The sequence below is a fragment of the Mytilus trossulus genome, chromosome 14 (genome assembly GCF_036588685.1).
Source record: "Mytilus trossulus isolate FHL-02 chromosome 14, PNRI_Mtr1.1.1.hap1, whole genome shotgun sequence".
Taxonomy (NCBI): Eukaryota; Metazoa; Mollusca; class Bivalvia; order Mytilida; family Mytilidae; genus Mytilus; species Mytilus trossulus.
Window position 1 is genome coordinate 45,373,248 of NC_086386.1, and position 18,208 is coordinate 45,391,455.

Sequence of the window (18,208 nt, forward strand, 5' to 3'; positions counted from 1 at the left end):
GTTTAGGAATTAGGGGCCAAAAAAGGGCCCAAATAAGCATTATTCTTGGTTTTCCCACAATAACTTTAGTTAAAGTAAATAGAAATCAATGAAATTTAAACACAATGTTAATAACCACAAAAGGAAGGTTGGTATTGATTTTGGGAGTTTTGGTCCCAACAGTTTAGGAATTAGGGGCCAAAAAGGGACCCAAATAAGCATTTTTCTTGGTTTTCGCACCATAGCGTTAGTATAAGTAAATAGAAATCTATGAAATTTAAACACAAGGTTTATGACTATAAAAGGAAGGTTGGTATTGATTTTGGGAGTTTTGGTCCCAACAGTTAAGGAAAAAGGGGCCCAAAGGGTCTAAAATTAAATTTTGTTTGATTTCATCAAAATTAAATAATTGGGGTTCTTTAATATGCCGAATCTAACTGTGTATATAGATTCTTAATTTTTGGTCCCGTTTTCAAATTGGTCTACATTAAGGTCCAAAGGGTCCAAAATTAAACTTAGTTTGATTTTAACAAAAATTGAAACCTTTGGGTTCTTTGATATGCTGAATCTAAAAATGTACTTAGATTTTTGATTATTGGCCCAGTTTTCAAGTTGGCCCAAATTGAGGTCCAAAATTAAACATTGTTTGATTTCATCAAAAATTGAATAATTGGGGTTCTTTGATATGCCAAATCTAACTGTGTATGTAGATTCTTAATTTTTGGTCCAGTTTTAAAATTGGTCTAAATTAAAGTGCAAAGGGTCCAAAATTAAACTAAGTTTGATTTTAACAAAAATTAAATTCTTGGGCCTCTTTGATATGCTGAATCTAAACATGTACTTAGATTTTTGATTATGGGCCCAGTTTTCAAGTTGGTCCAAATCAGGATCTAAAATTATTATATTAAGTATTGTGCAATAGCAAGTCTTTTCAATTGCACAGTATTGTGCAATGACAAGAAATATCTAATTTCACAATATTGTGAAATAGCAAATTTTTTTTTAATTAAGAGTTATCTTTCTTTGTCCAGTATAGTAAGCAAGAAATATCTGCAAGATTTTTTTTTAATTGGAGTTATCTTTCTTTGTCCAGAATCAACTTAAATCTTTGTTATATACAATATACAATGTATATTCCCCTTTTTACTACCAACTGATAAATTTAAATAATCTTTACCATTCAGTGATAACAAGCAGTTTTTTTACATCTTAATATTTTATGATGTATTTAAATGAGTAGTAATTGTTGCAAACTCCATTAGAATATTTTAATTGAAATTAGTTTTGGAATAAGGGAAAGGGGGATGTGATTAAAAAATTTCTTCAAACATTTTTTTGAGAGGATTAATATTCAACAGCATAGAGAATTGCTCTAAGAGAAAACAAAAATTTTAAGTTCATTTGAATACATTCATTCTGTGTCAGAAACCTATGCTGTGTCAACTATTTAATCACAATCCAAATTTAGAGCTGAATCCAGCTTGAATGTTGTGTCCATACTTGCCCCAACCGTTCAGGGTTCAACCTCTGCGGTCGTATAAAGCTACGCCCTGCGGAGCATCTGGTTTACTGATGAAATGTGCAAAGTTTATCGAGATTGAATAAAATAATATTTACTTTCAAGTATTCTAAATTTATGTATATGTCATAAATGTCATTGATTGCATTATTGAAACTGGACAACTAAAACGGGGGTTATTAATTATTTTGAACATATTGAAAAAATATTATAAATGTTTAATAAACACGAAATCACAGGCATTTTTTTAATGTGAAACATGTAATTTCTATCAATTTAGCAGATAAATTTTCTACTGAGGTAGATTAATCAATGAGTGATATATTTCTCTTAGAAGAAATTTAAAGGTCTGAGTGAATAAACTATACAGAGAACAATACCTGTTGTATTTGTTAGATGGGACAATAGAACTGCCAAAAGTTTAAATGGACAGGTAACTTGCAGGTGAATCTATAGAAAGGTTCAATAGGGTTCGCTATAAGATCAAACTAACCAAAAATATGGAAAAATTGGACTAAAATCAAAATTGAACGAATGACTCTTTTCGGCAGCGTACATCAACGGAATGTAACGAATGGACTATTTGGGTTACTTCGCACGTATATTCGACAAAAACTTGTCTGTTCGTAGTTCTCCGTGAACATGAAAATGACCGATAAGTGTCAGTGATTTGACCGATCAAATGCGGAGAATAAACTCCCATGCTAGATATTGAACCAATTAACAAGTTATTGAAAGATGGGCGGTAACGCAGATGAAACCTTTGAAGTGACGACGATGTTATTCCTTCCAATATTACTTCCATGGTTTGATTTTGACAAAAATTGAATCGGTTGGGTTCTTTGATATGCTGAATCTAAAAATGTACTTAGATTTTTGATTATTGGCTGAGTTTTCAAGTTGGTCCAAATCAGGGTCCAATATTAAACTTTGTTTGATTTCATCAAAAATTGAATAAATGGGGTTCTTTGATATGCCAAATCTAACTGTGTATGTAGATTCTTAATTTTTGGCCCTGTTTTCAAATTGGTATACATCAGAGTCCAAAGGGTCCAAAATTAAACTTAGTTTGATTTTAACAAAAAATTAATTCTTGGGGTTCTTTGATATGCCGAATCCAAACATGTACTTAGATTTTTGATTATGGACCCAGTTTTCAAGTTGGTCCAAATCAGGATCTAAAATTATTATATTAAGTATTGTTCAATAGCAAGAAAGTTTCCATTGCACAGTATTACCCCAACAGTTCAGGGTTCAACCTCTGCGGTCGTATAAAGCTGCGCCCTGCGGAGCATCTGGTTGGATATTATCTTGAATATTATTATAGATAGAGATAAACTGTAAATAGCAATAATGTGCAGCAAAGTAAGATTTACAAATAAGTCAACATGACCGAAATGGTCAGTTGACCCCTTTAGGAGTTATTGCCTTTTATAGTCAATTTTTAACCATTTTTCGTAAATCTTAGTAATCTTTTACAAAAATCTTCTCCTCTGAAACTGCTGTGCCAAATACTTCCAAACTTTAACAGAATGTTCCTTAGGGTATCTAGTTTATAAATTGTATCCGAAGTTTTGATCTATCAACAAACATGGTCACCATTGCTAAAAATAGAACATAGGGGTCAAATGCAGTTTTTGGCTTATAACTCAAAAACCAAAGCATTTAGAGCAAATCTGACATGGGGTAATATTGTTTATCAGGTCAAGATTTATCTGCCCTGAAATTTTCAGATGAATCAGACAACCTGTTGTTGGGTTACTGGCCCTGAATTAATAATCTTAAGGAAATTTTGCTGTTTTTGGTTATTATCTTGAATATTATTATAGATAGAAATAAACTGTAAAGTGAGCAATAAGGTTCAGCAAAGTAAGATCTACAAATAAGTCTATCTGACCAAAGTTGTCAATTGACCCCTTAAGGAGTTATTGCCCTTTAAAGACTTTTTTCACAATTTGTTCATCATGTTGACTAACTTTAAAAAATCTTCTCCTTTGAAACTGCTGTATCAATTTCAGCCAATCTTAGGCTAAATGAGTTTCATAGTATCTAGTATAAATTTTATATTTTATTTCCTTGTATGTCAAGAAACATAGCTTCTATGGCTAAAATAGAACATAGGAGAACATGATTTTTTTTTGCTTTTGAAGAAAATAGGTTGATCCAAAAACATTTAAATAAATTGAAAAGCCAAAATAATCATTGATGAGAGATTTAACCAAAAGAATAAAGGTGAGCGATTCAGGCTCTTGAGAGCCTCTTGTTTATGTTATTTCTTCATTGACAGAAAAAAAATATTACAGTCATTCCTTAAATATTATTTATAGTATAAAAGTTGAACCTTATATAATTTCATTCTGAATAGACGACTTTCAGAGTTTTCCTGTATATTTCCTGTGTCATAAAGCTTATGTCATTACGTAACAAAAAAAGGATTAAAAAATAAAGAATAGAAAATGTTGTCATTTATTTCAATTGACCTCAGTGTAACTCATTCATAATAAGCAACTTGAGAATGGTGTATGAAATATGACAGCTATTTTAAATCTTATCCCTTTTCTTTTCTTCAGAGAAACCCAAAGCAGCCCCAGTGACCGTGTCAGTGAAGACAGAGGAAGAATCAGAAGAAGAAGATGAAGAGGAGGAGGAAGAAGAGGAGGAGGAAAGTGGTGAGGAGGATGAATCAGAAGAAAGTGAATCTGAAAGTGAAGAAGAATCTTCTGATGATGATCTTACCCCAGTAGAGAAAGCTAGAGATAGAATTATGGTACTTATATTTGTGAACCTAAGTCTATTGTTGATTATTACAGTTTCTGTCTATCTATTAGTGTTCTGAGATATCAGGCAGAAACTTAAAAATTGGTCAAGATCTGTTATTCAAGGGCAATAACTCTAGTAATTTTGTTTAAAATATAAGTTAGGTGGATCTTATCATACTGAGTGTTTTTTAGAAAGATATAATTTTGTTTAAAATTTAAGTTAGGTGGATCTTATCATACTGAGTGTTTTTTCTAAAGATATTTTCTCTATTATGGTTTTCAAGAATAACTGCATTCACTATATCATTCTTAATGTAATGCCACTTGCATTATATTCATATTGATGAAATTCCTATTGAATTATGATATATTCAAGTACACAATTAAATTTACATGGGGCATATAGGAAAGGGTTTGGTGTTTTAAAATAATATTGCAATAGCTGATATTTTCATTTAGCTAACGACTGATTTTGGTAGAGTCTACTATACACAGAAATGTTTTTTTATAACATAGGATTTATTGGGTTGTTAAAAACATGCTTTATAAAGGAAGACACAATCACAATTCTGGAGTATTGCTTTTAACTAATGCTAGCACCATTTTTGTTGTTAAATATGCAGTTAGAAGATCATGATACACTTAATTGCATTTACGTCAACTATTTTTGAATATTTTGTATTTTAAGTAACTAGTATTCAATGTATTCAATGAATCTTACAGAAAAGAAAAGAAGAGGCAGAGAAAAATAGATCAGTTGACAATCTCAGGGCACCTGTTATCTGTGTATTGGGTCATGTAGATACAGGCAAAACTAAAATCTTGGACAAGGTATGGTTTCTTAGCTATTAAAGGGTTTATGAATTGTGTACAGGTAGTATTTTGTCTGAGTAGTTGATCATGAAAACACGTTTAGATAAAAAAAACAAAAAAAAAACATTTTTTTTTGTTCTGCCTATAATATCAAAATTTGAAGAAAGTAGTTCATCAGAACAATTTAAACTTCAGCCACATCAAACAATGATTTATTGTACAGAAAGCAACATACAGTAAAATAAGAAATTAATGGAATATTTTTATTGTTACAAAAATGTGAGTCTCAAGTTTGCCATTATAATCATTTGCATTCATAATTTTAGTCATGATTTTCCTTCACAAGTTTTGCAACCACATAGATCTCAAATTTTTGCAGAATCATGTGATTGTCAATAATATATGCATTCATTAATTTCTAGTTTTATTATGATACACAATTGCCAATGATTTCCTAGGAAGTAAATTGTTATCCAAATTAGGTAAACCGTAAATCCTTATTTAAGAATTCTATTGTTTATACTTACTTTTTAATTTTTCAGTTACGAAGAACAAATGTACAAGATGGAGAAGCAGGGGGAATAACCCAACAGATTGGTGCTACAAATGTTCCTTTTAGTGCTATTAAAGATAGTACAAAAATGTGTAAAGAGGTACAGATCATATTTTACAAATAAAAACACTATTACAAAGGATTAGAGATACACTAGACATATGTGAAACAGACTGCTACTTGTTGTGCAAATATGAAAACACTTATAGGTAGCAAAATATCAGAAAGAATTGCCTTGGTGGTCTTTGTAGTACCATTATAAATATGGGCAGTCGTAGGTTTGGCCTGCTCAAACCGATGACTTAGTATTTGCTGGAGTGAAGAGTAAAGTGTTGGGATAGTGTGACCTGTCTTCCTGTGGACTGTTACATTGTGAAATAGCATGTTAAAAATCCGAGCAGCTATCATCATCAATATCAGAAGGCATAAACTATTGTGTCATGATATAATTAACTACTATTGTAAATTCATTGATAACAGCTGTTTTGCACTAAAAATTTATTAGCCATATCAAGCAGATATTTTTGTATGCCTTATCAGTGTCTACTCCACATAAGACTTATATTTATTCATATTTATTTTGTAAAGCATTTAGTAGAATGAAATAATCATCATATCTTTTCTGCTTTAAGTCTTCTACAAACTATTCTACTTTAATTGAAAGGAGTAGGTCCGGTAAGGACCGATTTTGGCCTCAAATTTCAGTTTCATCTGACGTAAGATTTAGACCACTTTTTAAACACTTAAGTGTCTATTTCATATGATTCAATTAATTTATGTGAAAGATTTTAGCTTATTTAGTCATAAAAAACGATCCGATTCAAGCTCAAATATGAAAAATCTACCAAATATGCAAAAAAATGTCACTTTTCAGACAGTTTTTGTCGAAAACTAAAGTGGCCGCATCAGTGTTCATCCTCAATCTTTACATATGTTATGTATTATCATCAAATACAACTTCCATTTCAATATTTTGGATGAACACGAATGCGTCCACTTTCGTTTTACACGGAAAGTGTCTAAAATTTAACTAAAATGCTGGAATTGTGAAGATTTTAGTAATTTAGCATGACTTTATGGTGCTGGTACCCAATATATGTAAATTGTATTTTCAAAAAAAGCCCATATTTATGTAGCAGAACCATTCTACTATCCAATAAATAACTAAAAGTTTATATTTTAACAATTTTTTGTAAAAAAAAAAAATATTTTGGGGCCAAAAAGGGGTCTTACCGGACCTTCTCCTTTATCGTTCAGACTAAACTATTATTTGACACCATGACTTCTTTTAGTTTCAGAAAGCTGAATTGAAATTACCTGGAATGTTGATTATTGATACACCTGGCCACGAGTCTTTCAGGTAAGTAAACCAAGGTGAATCTGATTTCCTTTTAGATATATTGAGTTGACAATAGGGGTGCTAAACGACCTTGACTACCTATGAGAGTCTTGCATGGTTGGAATATATTTAAAATTGAAAATTGAAATGGGTAATGTTTCAAAGTGACAACAATCCATTCAAAGAGCAGAAAACAGCCAAAGGCTACCAATAGGTCTTTAACACAGTGAGCTGGAGGCTGTTTGCTTAACCGTAATGAGTAGAATTAAAAAAATCTGTTCAGTTAGCTTTGTTATTTCATGTCTTTAAATGATACATTTATCATACAAGAAAGCCTTTGAAGACATGAATTGGAACCTTCTAGGTAAAAAAGCCATCAAATCATTTAGTAAAATCTATTTTATAAAACACAGATGTTCAGATTTCTTAAGTTGTAGATGGTCTTTCACAGGCTTATTAATCCACATTATATGCCTGCTTCAATTTCTGTTGTTTATCTGCCAGACATTGAAAAATAATAATCTACTTATCACTAAGTGAGTTCTTCAATTAATTAGGGCCCTTTAGTGATCAGTTTGTCCGTCTGTCCGTAACAAATTGTGTCGACTCTATATCTAGAGAATTGTTATGATTTTAAATTCTATACTTGACATGTATTTTAACCAACACCAGAGCTATCATCCCACATTTATTTATGATAGCCTATAGTTTACCCTGTTATTTAATAGTAGATTTGCTAATAACGTTGGTTTTATTTTTCAGTAACTTGCGATCTAGAGGATCCTCCCTATGTGATATGGCTATTTTAGTGGTAGATATTATGCATGGGTTAGAACCTCAGACAATAGAGTCTATAAACCTACTTAAACAAAGAAAAACTCCATTTGTGATAGCTCTTAACAAGGTAAAGTATTGATATTTTTAATATATGTTGACAACTGTAAAATAAGAAATAAATGTGCACAATTAATCACTAGCTAAAATGGGAAATCTAATGCAATTGCAAAATATTTATAAAGGAAAATGACTACTAAAGTAATGAATGTCAGTTACTATGCCAACTTCTATAGAAGAGGGGCGTTATGTTTTCTGGTCTACCTCCGTGCATCCATTCCTTCGTCAGTGTGTCCGTTCATCCCACTTCAGGTTGAAGTTTTTGGTCAAGGTAGTTTTTGATGAAGTTGAAGTCCAATCCACTTGAAACTTAGTACACATGTACCCCATGATATAATCTTTCTTATTTTGTATGCCAAATTAAAGTTTTGATCCCAATTTCATGGTCCACTGAACATAGAAAATGAAAGTGCAAAGTTCAGGTTAAAGTTTTTGGTCAAGATCGTTAGATGAAGTTGAAGTCCAATCAACTTAAAATTTAGTACTCATGTTCCCCATGATATCATCTTTCTAATTTTAATGCCAAATTATAGTTTTGACCCCAATTTCATGGTCCACTGAACATAGAAAATGAAAGTGCGAAGATCAGGTTAAAATTTTTGGTCAAGGTAGTTTTTGATAAAGTTAAAGTCACATCTACTTGAAACTTAGTACACATGTTCCCTATGATATGATCTATCTAATTTTAATTCCAAATTAAAGTTTTGACTATAATTTCACGGTCCATTGAACATGGAAAATTATAGTGCGAGTGGGGCATCTGTGTACTTGGGACACATTCTTGTTTTACTCATTAATAAAAACCCTCGCAACAAATATGAATTGACAATAATGTAACTTGTAATTGTTTATCAGGGTAGTGATGAAGAGTCTTTTAAATGTGTTGAATTTGTTTATAATTTAATTGAAATTTGAACTTTAAACATTGTTTAACTTTAATTGACGTGTGTAACTAATTTAATTGATTGTTTCAATAAACCATAATTTAATTGACTTAAAATTTTAGAATTTTTAAACTTTAATTGATGTTTTTGCAATTCAGTTCAGATTGAGATTTTAAAAATGATATCATAGTGGGTTATTGTATTATCAGTCTACAAACAGTTCAAAGTAACAATAGTCAAGTATTGTTTCCTCTAGAGATCCAAAACAGATTTTTTCCATAGACTCAGAAAGGGTTGAGCACATACTTTGACTAGCTGTGATTAAAAGTCTTATTTTTGTTTGAAAGAAAATATTGATTAGAGACTTTATTCCCATAATTAATTGTAAGACATAAATGATAACATCAAAATTTTATTCCTGGTAAAATAATGCAAAATCAGCCTTCTTAACCCACCCCAAAACCACCATACATTTTAGTATTTCTTAATTAACATTATCTTTGTTTCTATTTATAGATTGACAGACTTTACCAGTGGAAACCTATGCCACAGACTGATGTGTCTAATGTCATAAAGAAACAAACTAATCAGTGTAAATCAGAATTTGATGAAAGGGCAAGAATGGTCATGACACAAATGGCGGAACAGGTAAAAACAACTTTATGGATACAAATTGATTTGTGGTATATTATCTTTGGTTTGCCTCAACCAAATATAATGAAACTTATTCACAATGCTTATTACAATCCGACACAATCAATGTTCTAGACTTATGTCTCTTTATAAATAAAATTGATGAATTTGTGGTATTTTTTCAAGCATGGGAAATTGGGATTCTGTGTCCCATGGACAGGTTCTTATTTTATTTAAAAAAAACACCACTTAGATTCATAGGTCTCATCTTAAGGCTACTCCATTAAAATGGGGGAGGGGGGAAGGAAGTGATTTTTAAGATTCCCCCACAACCAACACTTTCTTCAAATAATTTTGCATCCATGATCAAATGTTATATCAGTATACTTGCCAACCTCTGACTATGAGAAATCATGTCAAAAAGCATGTGAAAATGTGTGATGTAGAAGGGAACTTTTTGATAAGAACAATGTACATAATTTCACATTTATATACAGCCTTTGGCTATTGTTTGCTCTATGGTCGAGTTGTTGTCGCTTTGACACATTCCCCATTTCCTTTCTCAATTATATTGTTAATATAAAAAACATTTTTCTACTGTACACTTTAATTGTATTCAACAGTGGTCTGTTTCACTGCTTTTAAAGCAACACCACTAGGCACATATTCAAAACAACTGCCAGTTTGGTTAAATTTACTTGATAATAAGGCACACAATATATCATTGTCGAGTTCTGAACACAATTCAGTTTAAATTTCTTTATAATTGAATATGCTCTCTCACAGTCAGAATTAATATATATATAAAATATAGCTATTTTAATGTTTGAAAGAGTGTCATAATTTTATTTTTGCTATCTAAAATGTCATCTTTTGTCTCTGCCATTGCTCCCAACAAACTATATATGTTGTTATTGCCCAGTAAAAACTAGATAGTTCATCAGAAGACAGCTGGTACTATGAGAACTAATCCAACAGTTCCATGATATTTCCATATCCTATGGCCTGTGGAAATCTGTTTGCTAGATTTCAAACTGAAAAAGAAAAAAATATTTTGTGATTTGATAACCATTAAATGTGTTAAATGCTTAATTGAATAGCTACATTGTAGTTCTCCTCTCACATGTATTGTTACGATTGCAACATAGGGCACACAATGTGTTACTCTTCCCCTGATCATTTGAACCTGAACTTTTGAATATAATTTATAGAAATCTTGAATCTTGCTGATTCTTGTCTTTTTCGCTTAGTAGTTGCCTCTTTAGACGACAGCGCAGGTCCTGAATGCAATCTCTTTCTGTGGACATTTCCATTAAGTGAATTAGAAAGAAAGTCACAAAATTGTAAATACTAATCACAAACTTCTTACCTTAAGGGCTTTTTCTTTACGTCCATGTAGAAAAATGAACAAAGGAGACTCAACAATTGCTTTGAACTTTTTGATATTTATGGTTTAATAATGAAAAAAACAATCTAGTTATCACTAACGACCAAAATATCAAAACAAGGAAAAAGCATGTTATTGCTTGAAAAAATTATAAAATATATCCTGTTAACTAAATCCTTCTGCTGTTGTCCGTTCTTTGGTCGAGTTGTTGTCTCTTTGACACATTCCCCATTTACAGTCTCAATTTTATTGGTCTTCATATATTTATATTCATCAATTTAAGAATACATTTTCTTTTCCAGGGATTAAATACAGCTTTATTTTATGAAAATAAAAATCCCAAAGAATTTATTTCTCTGATCCCTACATCAGCCCACTCAGGAGATGGTATGGGAAATCTTATAGCATTGATCTGTTCCCTGTGCCAAACTCTGCTGGCCAAACGTTTAGCTTACTCAGAGGAATTACATGCTACTGCTATGGAGGTAAGTCAGATTTTTAATTTCATAGAAATATTCTACTGTTAAGAGAGATTGTTATAGAGTTATGATGAGGATTTATCACGATTATAGTTTTGTCATAATGGGGCATCCAAAATGATTAATATTAAGTATTCTTTTTATATATGTCCATTTCGTGTAGGAGGAGGCATTAAAAGTTTTATCTTTGTCCGTCCAAGGATTCCAAAATTGGTTTCTCTAACCGAGACCAAATGTTATGAATTAATACACAATGCTTATTACCACAAAACACTGGTCAAGTTTGAAATTTTGTAGCGACACTTTTAAAGTTCAAGAGTGATGCCCTTTACAAAAGGAAAAAAAAACTGTTCTGAAAATATAAATGTGTCTTTTAAAATCTTCTTTTAAAATTGGAGTTATCTTTCTTTGTCCAGAATGTTATTTGAATCAACTTCATCCAATGCTTCAAACAATGCAATATTCAATTTTACTTCCCACTGATAAATTAGAGCAGTCTTTACCACAGTTTGAATATTCTGGTAGCTTTTAAAAACCATATGAAGAATGACATTGACTTTGTTAAGCTCATATGACCTAGTGGAAACCTCTATAAACATTTTTTAGCAGGTTTACCACAGATAGTTGTAGGGCAATTTTCTCTTAAAGTTATATACAAAATGGCCATGACTGTATATCATATTACATTAATGGATATGCTGATATAGAACCAGTTTAATAGAAATTGTAATTGTGTCTGCCACATGTCTGTTTTCTCTTAAACCTTGACCAAGCTTAATAAAAGAAGATGTGGTATGATTGCCAATAAGACAACTATCCACAAAAGACCAAAATGACACAAACATTAACAACTATAGGTCACCCTACGGCCTTCAACAATGAGCAAGGCCCATACCGCATAGTCAGCTATAAAAGGCCCCAATAAGACAACGTAAAACAATTCAAATGAGAAAACTAACGGCCTTATTTATGTCAAAAAAATTAATAAAAAATCAATCTTCTGTAGACAGCACTCAAGCTGTAAAAAATTGAGTGAATGAGAAATATTTCAAGTTTAATGAAAACAAATTCAGTGGCATTTATACAGTAAAACTGTATATTTATACTATGTTTTGAATACTTCTTCAAAAACCGGATCAATCAATTCTGAAATTTGTGAACAGTATAAAATTTAAACATGACTTGAGCATGACTAAAGAAAAATGGATTAGTCCAACAGGTTTTAAAGGGTTATAAATTACTTCTAATTACCCTTATGATCTTTTCATTGTAATTCTATTTTTGGAAAGTTGTGAGATCATTAAGGTAATTGTTAATTAAAAAATGACAATTGCAGAGGCGGATTTAGGGGGGGGGGGGATCCCCTGTTTGGGAAAAAATTTGGTTGCTTATATAGGGAATCACTGAAGCGTGACTGGAGCGGGCCCCCTCTTAGGTCAGTCAGTGGGCCCCCACTTATGAAAATTTCTGGATCTGCCACTGAATTACAAAGTCATTATAACTTAGTGTCTTGGTAACTAGGATCTAGCATCCTAGGCATTATTGTAGAGGATCTCGGAGCAGCAAGGGCCCTAGAGATGCAGTGTGTAGGCCCATCGGCGTGTGGATACGCCCTTGCACTCATCAACCTTGTCCCAACTATGGGTAAATAGTACCACTGCCTTGTGGTAAGTTTTGGGAAAATCAAAGGCTATGGGAGCAGACCCAGAAAGAAAAGCCGGGAAGATTGAACTCGTCAGCCATGGTAGGCAATCGTCTATGGGAAGGAAAACCTAGACAACAAAACTCCATCCTACAGGTAGTAGGTTTCTCGTATGGCTAATCACCAGACAGAGTAAAAAATTGATGATTACGGAAACCCAAGATACCGTATAGCGGGTTATTTTCGCGGGGTGTAAATTTTCGCTTATTTTCGCGGATAGAACAAAATCGCCAAAATATATTCCGCCAATTTAAAAGTGTACATGCAAAGGTAATGTTAAAAATGTTGAATCCGCCAAAATAATAACCGCCAAAATTTTTCGTATACCTTATTCAATGAAAATCGCGAAATTTTACACCCGCGAAAATAACCCGCTATACGGTACATTAAGAAATCAGCATGAGGATAACACCTCTGCTGCACAACATGGTTTAAGGGACATGACGCTGGTGGATGAAAGCCCACGGGAAGTCCACAAGCTGACACCCTTGTGTACACCAAAAGATAATATACTTCTAGGCAGTTGGAATGTAAGAACTATGTATGCCACAGGTAAAACTGCAGAAGTTGAAAGGGAAATGGACAGATACAACATAGAAATATTGGCCTTAAATGAAGTCAGATGGCTAGACAGTGGAAAGCTTACACTTCAAAATGGTAAAGTCTTATTATATTCAGGCAGGCATGATGGATTACATCAGGCAGGAGTTGGAATGATGCTGTCAAACCGAGCAAAAAAGGCACTGATTGAATGGAAGCCAATCACTGAGAGATTAATGTATGCCAGATTTCACACAACAACCATCAAAATAAGTGTCATCACTGTATATGCACCAACCAACGATGCTACAGATGAAACAAAAGAAAGCTTTATAGAACAGCTAGATAGAGTCATAGCAGGAACACCTAAACATGACATCCTCTTAGTAATGGGAGACTTTAATGCAAAGGTTGGAATAAACAATGAAGGTCATGAGAACATCATGGGAAGGCATTGAATTGGAAGAAGAAATGAAAATGGAGAAAACCTCCTTGATATTTGTCAAAGGAACAACTTAGTTATTACTGGCACTACCTTTCCACATAAAGACAAACATAAGATAACATGGATATCACCAAACAAGAAAACAGAAAATCAAATAGACCATATCCTTGTTACTAGACAACACAGAACATCAATACTGGACACAAGAGCAATGAGAGGAGCAGACATTGGCAGCGATCACGAACTCCTCAAATGCAAATTAAGAATCAAACTTAAAAGACATAAAATAGTAATGGATGCTACAAGGAAGAGATTTGATACCACCAAACTGCAACGTCCAGAAGTAAGAAAAGCATTTTCAATCGAGCGTAAGAACAGGTTCCAACTCTTAGACGAACTAGAGGACATAGAAACATTCTGGGAAGGAGTAACAAAATGCTATAAAGAAACAGCAACTAAGACTTTAGGTTTCAAAGAGCGTGGGCATAAGCCCTGGATCTCCAATGAGTCATGGAAACTTGTAGACGAGAGAAGACAACTAAAGGAAAGAACAAACAACAGTAGATCAGAAAGAGTCAAGAACAGTTTAAATGCCAAGTATAGCGACAAAGACAAGGAGGTAAAGAAAAGTATGAGAAATGACAAAAGGCAATGGACAGACAACTTAATTGAAGAAGCAGAAAAAGCAGCAAGCAATGGTATGATGAAAACAGTATATGAGGTTACTAGAACAATTTGCAATGAAAAACAGAAACCACCTCAAGTCATCAAAGACAAGTCTGGAAATTTATTATCAACCCATGAAGAAAAACTTAAAAGATGGAAAGAACACTTTCAAGAAGTCTTGAATAGGCCTGAACCAGAAATAGCACTTAACATCAATTTAGACTATGAAATAGAGGAAAGAGAGATTGATACTGGCCCAATCAGAAAAGAGGAAATTACAAAAGCCTTGAAACAATTAAAAAATGGGAAGTCAGGAGGCATAGATGGCATAACAGCGGAAATACTTAAAGCAGATACAATAACAACCACAAAGTATTTGCTAAAGCTCTACAATATGATATGGATTGGAAACGAAATACCAAAGGAGTGGAATAAAGGTCTAATTGTTAAAATAGTAAAGAAAGGAGACCAGGCATGTTGCGACAACTACAGAGGCATAACACTACTCTCTGTGCCAAGTAAGGTATTCACTAAGATAATCATCCAAAGAATACAAGAAGGTATAGATGAAGAGCTAAGACAAGAGCAAGCTGGCTTCAGAAGGGGGAAAAGCACTACTGAACAACTATTTGCTTTAAGAAACATCATAGAACAATGTTCTGAATGGAATGCTCCTTTATACATCAACTTTGTAGACTTTGAAAAGGCGTTTGATTCCATACACCGGGAAAGCTTATGGTCCATCTTAAAAGCTTATCGCATCCCAGCCAAACTCATCACAGTAATAAAACTCTTTTACGATTCATTTGAGTGTGCAGTATTAGATGAAGGAATACAATCAGATTGGTTCAAAGTAAAAACAGGAGTAAAACAAGGATGCGTGATGTCTGGCTTCTTATTTCTGATAGCCATTGATTATGTCATGAAGCAAACAATAAAAGACCATGAAACAGGAATTAGATAGAAATTTACCACCAAACTAGAGGACCTTGATTTTGCGGATGACCTAGCATTACTATCTTCCAAATTCCAACATATACAGTTAAAAACAAGTAAACTTCAAGAAAATGCCAGCAAAATAGGATTAACGATAAACGTATCCAAAACAAAAGTAATGCGGATGAATACCACTAATAACAACCCGGTGAAATTAAATGAGAAAGACCTAGAGGATGTTGATACCTTCACTTACCTAGGGGGAATAGTTACAACAAAAGGTGGCTGTGACAATGATATGGACAACAGGTTCAAGAAAGCTAAAGGCCAATTCAGCAGGTTAAGAAAAATATGGAGATCATCGGTACTGTCTTTTAAAACAAAGGTCAGGTTATTTAACAGCTTAGTCATATCAGTCCTACTGTATGGATGTGAAACCTGGAAAACAACTGAACAAGACAAGAAGAAATTAAACACCTTTCAAAATAGATGTCTCAGACAGATATTGAAAATAAGATGGCCCAATACAATTTCAAATGAAAACCTCCACATAAGAGCTGGAACAAAGAAGCTAAGCGATGATGTTATAGAACGGCGTTGGAGATGGATTGGCCATGTACTTAGGATGGATGCCAACAGTATATGTTCAGTTGCACTGACATGGAAACCAGAGGGAAAAAGGAAAGTTGGACGTCCCAAAACCACCTGGAGACGGACTGTAGAGACAGAATGCACATCACTTGGATGGAACAGCTGGGCTTCAGCAAGAACTGTAGCTAAAGACCGTGTGAGATGGAAACAATGTATCAGGGCCTTAAATGCCGACCGGCATGAAGAGGATAGGTGAGGTGAGGTCAGGCCTGGGGTAATGGTAATTTGTAATTGTAATGCATTGTAATATTACATTTTTTTATGTAATGCAAAGTAATTTGTAATGCACATTTTCTGCATTACAATTACATGTAATGTAATGATTACTTTTGTTAAAAATCAATGTAATGCCTCCATTACTGTACATTACTTTTCCTTACAAATTTGTAAAATACATGAAATTGAAGAATATTGTAAAATAGAAATAAAATATTAACAAAAACACAAGAAAGTATTGAATAAAAGTATTGTCAAAGTTAATCACTGTATTTAATAAATTGCATCAAACATTAACACACATATTAAGGTAAGAAATATAAAATTGTTAAAATCATCTTGTCTTAATCTTGGTTTCTGATATTTGTATAAAAAGATATTGGGAATATTTTGATGTTTAGTGGTCTATGAAAAAATCTTCTAAAAAAAAAATTAAACAAAACTATATAGATGGATGGAAAAAATATGAAGATGAAACTTTTGTATTCTATACACACCTTACATGTATTTCAATGAAAGATTGAATATGTTAATCAATATCTTTACACCAAACTGTCTTTGTTGTTATTTACCTAATTAATATCAAAATGTTTTTATTGCAATCAAATCTTCTCAACTTATGTTTGTCTTCACAGAGCCCTTCAGCATTTAACAAGATAATCCTTTAATGACACATTTATTATATCTCTTTGAAATCCCTTTATGATGTCTTAATGATTAAGTGATTAATGATAAAAACAAAATTATATGATAATTTATTTATTTTTCACCACTGAAGAAACTTAAAAGTGACTTTTTCAGTTTCATGCCTCCTACTACTCCACTAAAGAGTAGACACAGGTTTGGTGCAGTACATGATTTTGACATTTACTTGTCAGAGCCACATGAGGAAATGTCAATCAATCCACTGGAATACTTGAAGTCAAATTCAGTGCATTTTTCTTAAGCTTATACAGCTATATCAAGTATTTAGTCATTTCCTCCACATCAGCTCCTGTTATAAGGCTTTTTAGTATTAATTGCCGGAGAGGTGTACATACCTTGTTCTCTTAATGACAGCATGTTTGAAACACTTATGATAATAAAGAGCAATGGACATGTAAATTTACCAGTATTTGATGTCTATAACACTGTATATATATGTAGTATTATGTACATTTACATGTACCCCAGTAATAATTTCTTATAAAAATCTGTTTTTGAAATGTTTTTAGTTTTTATATTGAAAAAGTAATGTGTAATGTAATGCATTACTCAGGCAAAGTAATTGTAATGTAATGCATTACATGTGAGAAAAAATGTAATTGTAATTGTAATTGTAATGGAAGAATCACAATGTAATTGTAATGTAATGCATTACATTGCAATGTAATGACCCCAGGCCTGGGTGAGGTATAACTTAGTGTCACTAGCCTTGACCAGCCTTGATCTTGGTTTTAGGAACAAGAATTGAAAATTTATAAATAAATGCAGCAAATAGCTGACTTGTATCTTTGTATCTTATGATAAAATTTTGTCTCATATAAATATAACAGGTGAACTGTCCCTATATTCCCTATTTCCCTTATGATTTACTAGTTCTGTTTGGTCACAAAGGGAGACATGCCCCTATTGTCTGAATTAGAAATTCAATATTACACCGTCTCAGAATCCTATTATATCCATCAATAGTGTTCCCATAGCCTCTAACAGTTTCTGAATATGAAATTGATGAAGTTGTAGAATTATGTTAACTTTGATGACTATTGTATTTTGATAAGGTAATTACTGTTCTTGGTGGAATACCAATTTTTGTGGGTAAATCTTAAAGTTT

At 32.6% G+C, this 18,208-nt stretch overlaps 1 protein-coding gene across 1 annotated transcript in view; it reads left to right on the forward strand.

Moving 5' to 3' along the window:
* LOC134696622 (eukaryotic translation initiation factor 5B-like) overlaps nucleotides 1-18,208 on the forward strand; it is a 90,487-nt gene that overhangs the window by 24,533 nt on the left and 47,746 nt on the right. The window contains exons 13-19 of the mRNA XM_063558492.1: nucleotides 4,069-4,265; nucleotides 4,981-5,088; nucleotides 5,613-5,723; nucleotides 6,916-6,983; nucleotides 7,725-7,866; nucleotides 9,257-9,388; nucleotides 11,063-11,245. Coding sequence (XP_063414562.1) covers nucleotides 4,069-4,265; nucleotides 4,981-5,088; nucleotides 5,613-5,723; nucleotides 6,916-6,983; nucleotides 7,725-7,866; nucleotides 9,257-9,388; nucleotides 11,063-11,245 — 941 coding nt within the window. The remainder of the gene's footprint in view (nucleotides 1-4,068; nucleotides 4,266-4,980; nucleotides 5,089-5,612; nucleotides 5,724-6,915; nucleotides 6,984-7,724; nucleotides 7,867-9,256; nucleotides 9,389-11,062; nucleotides 11,246-18,208) is intronic.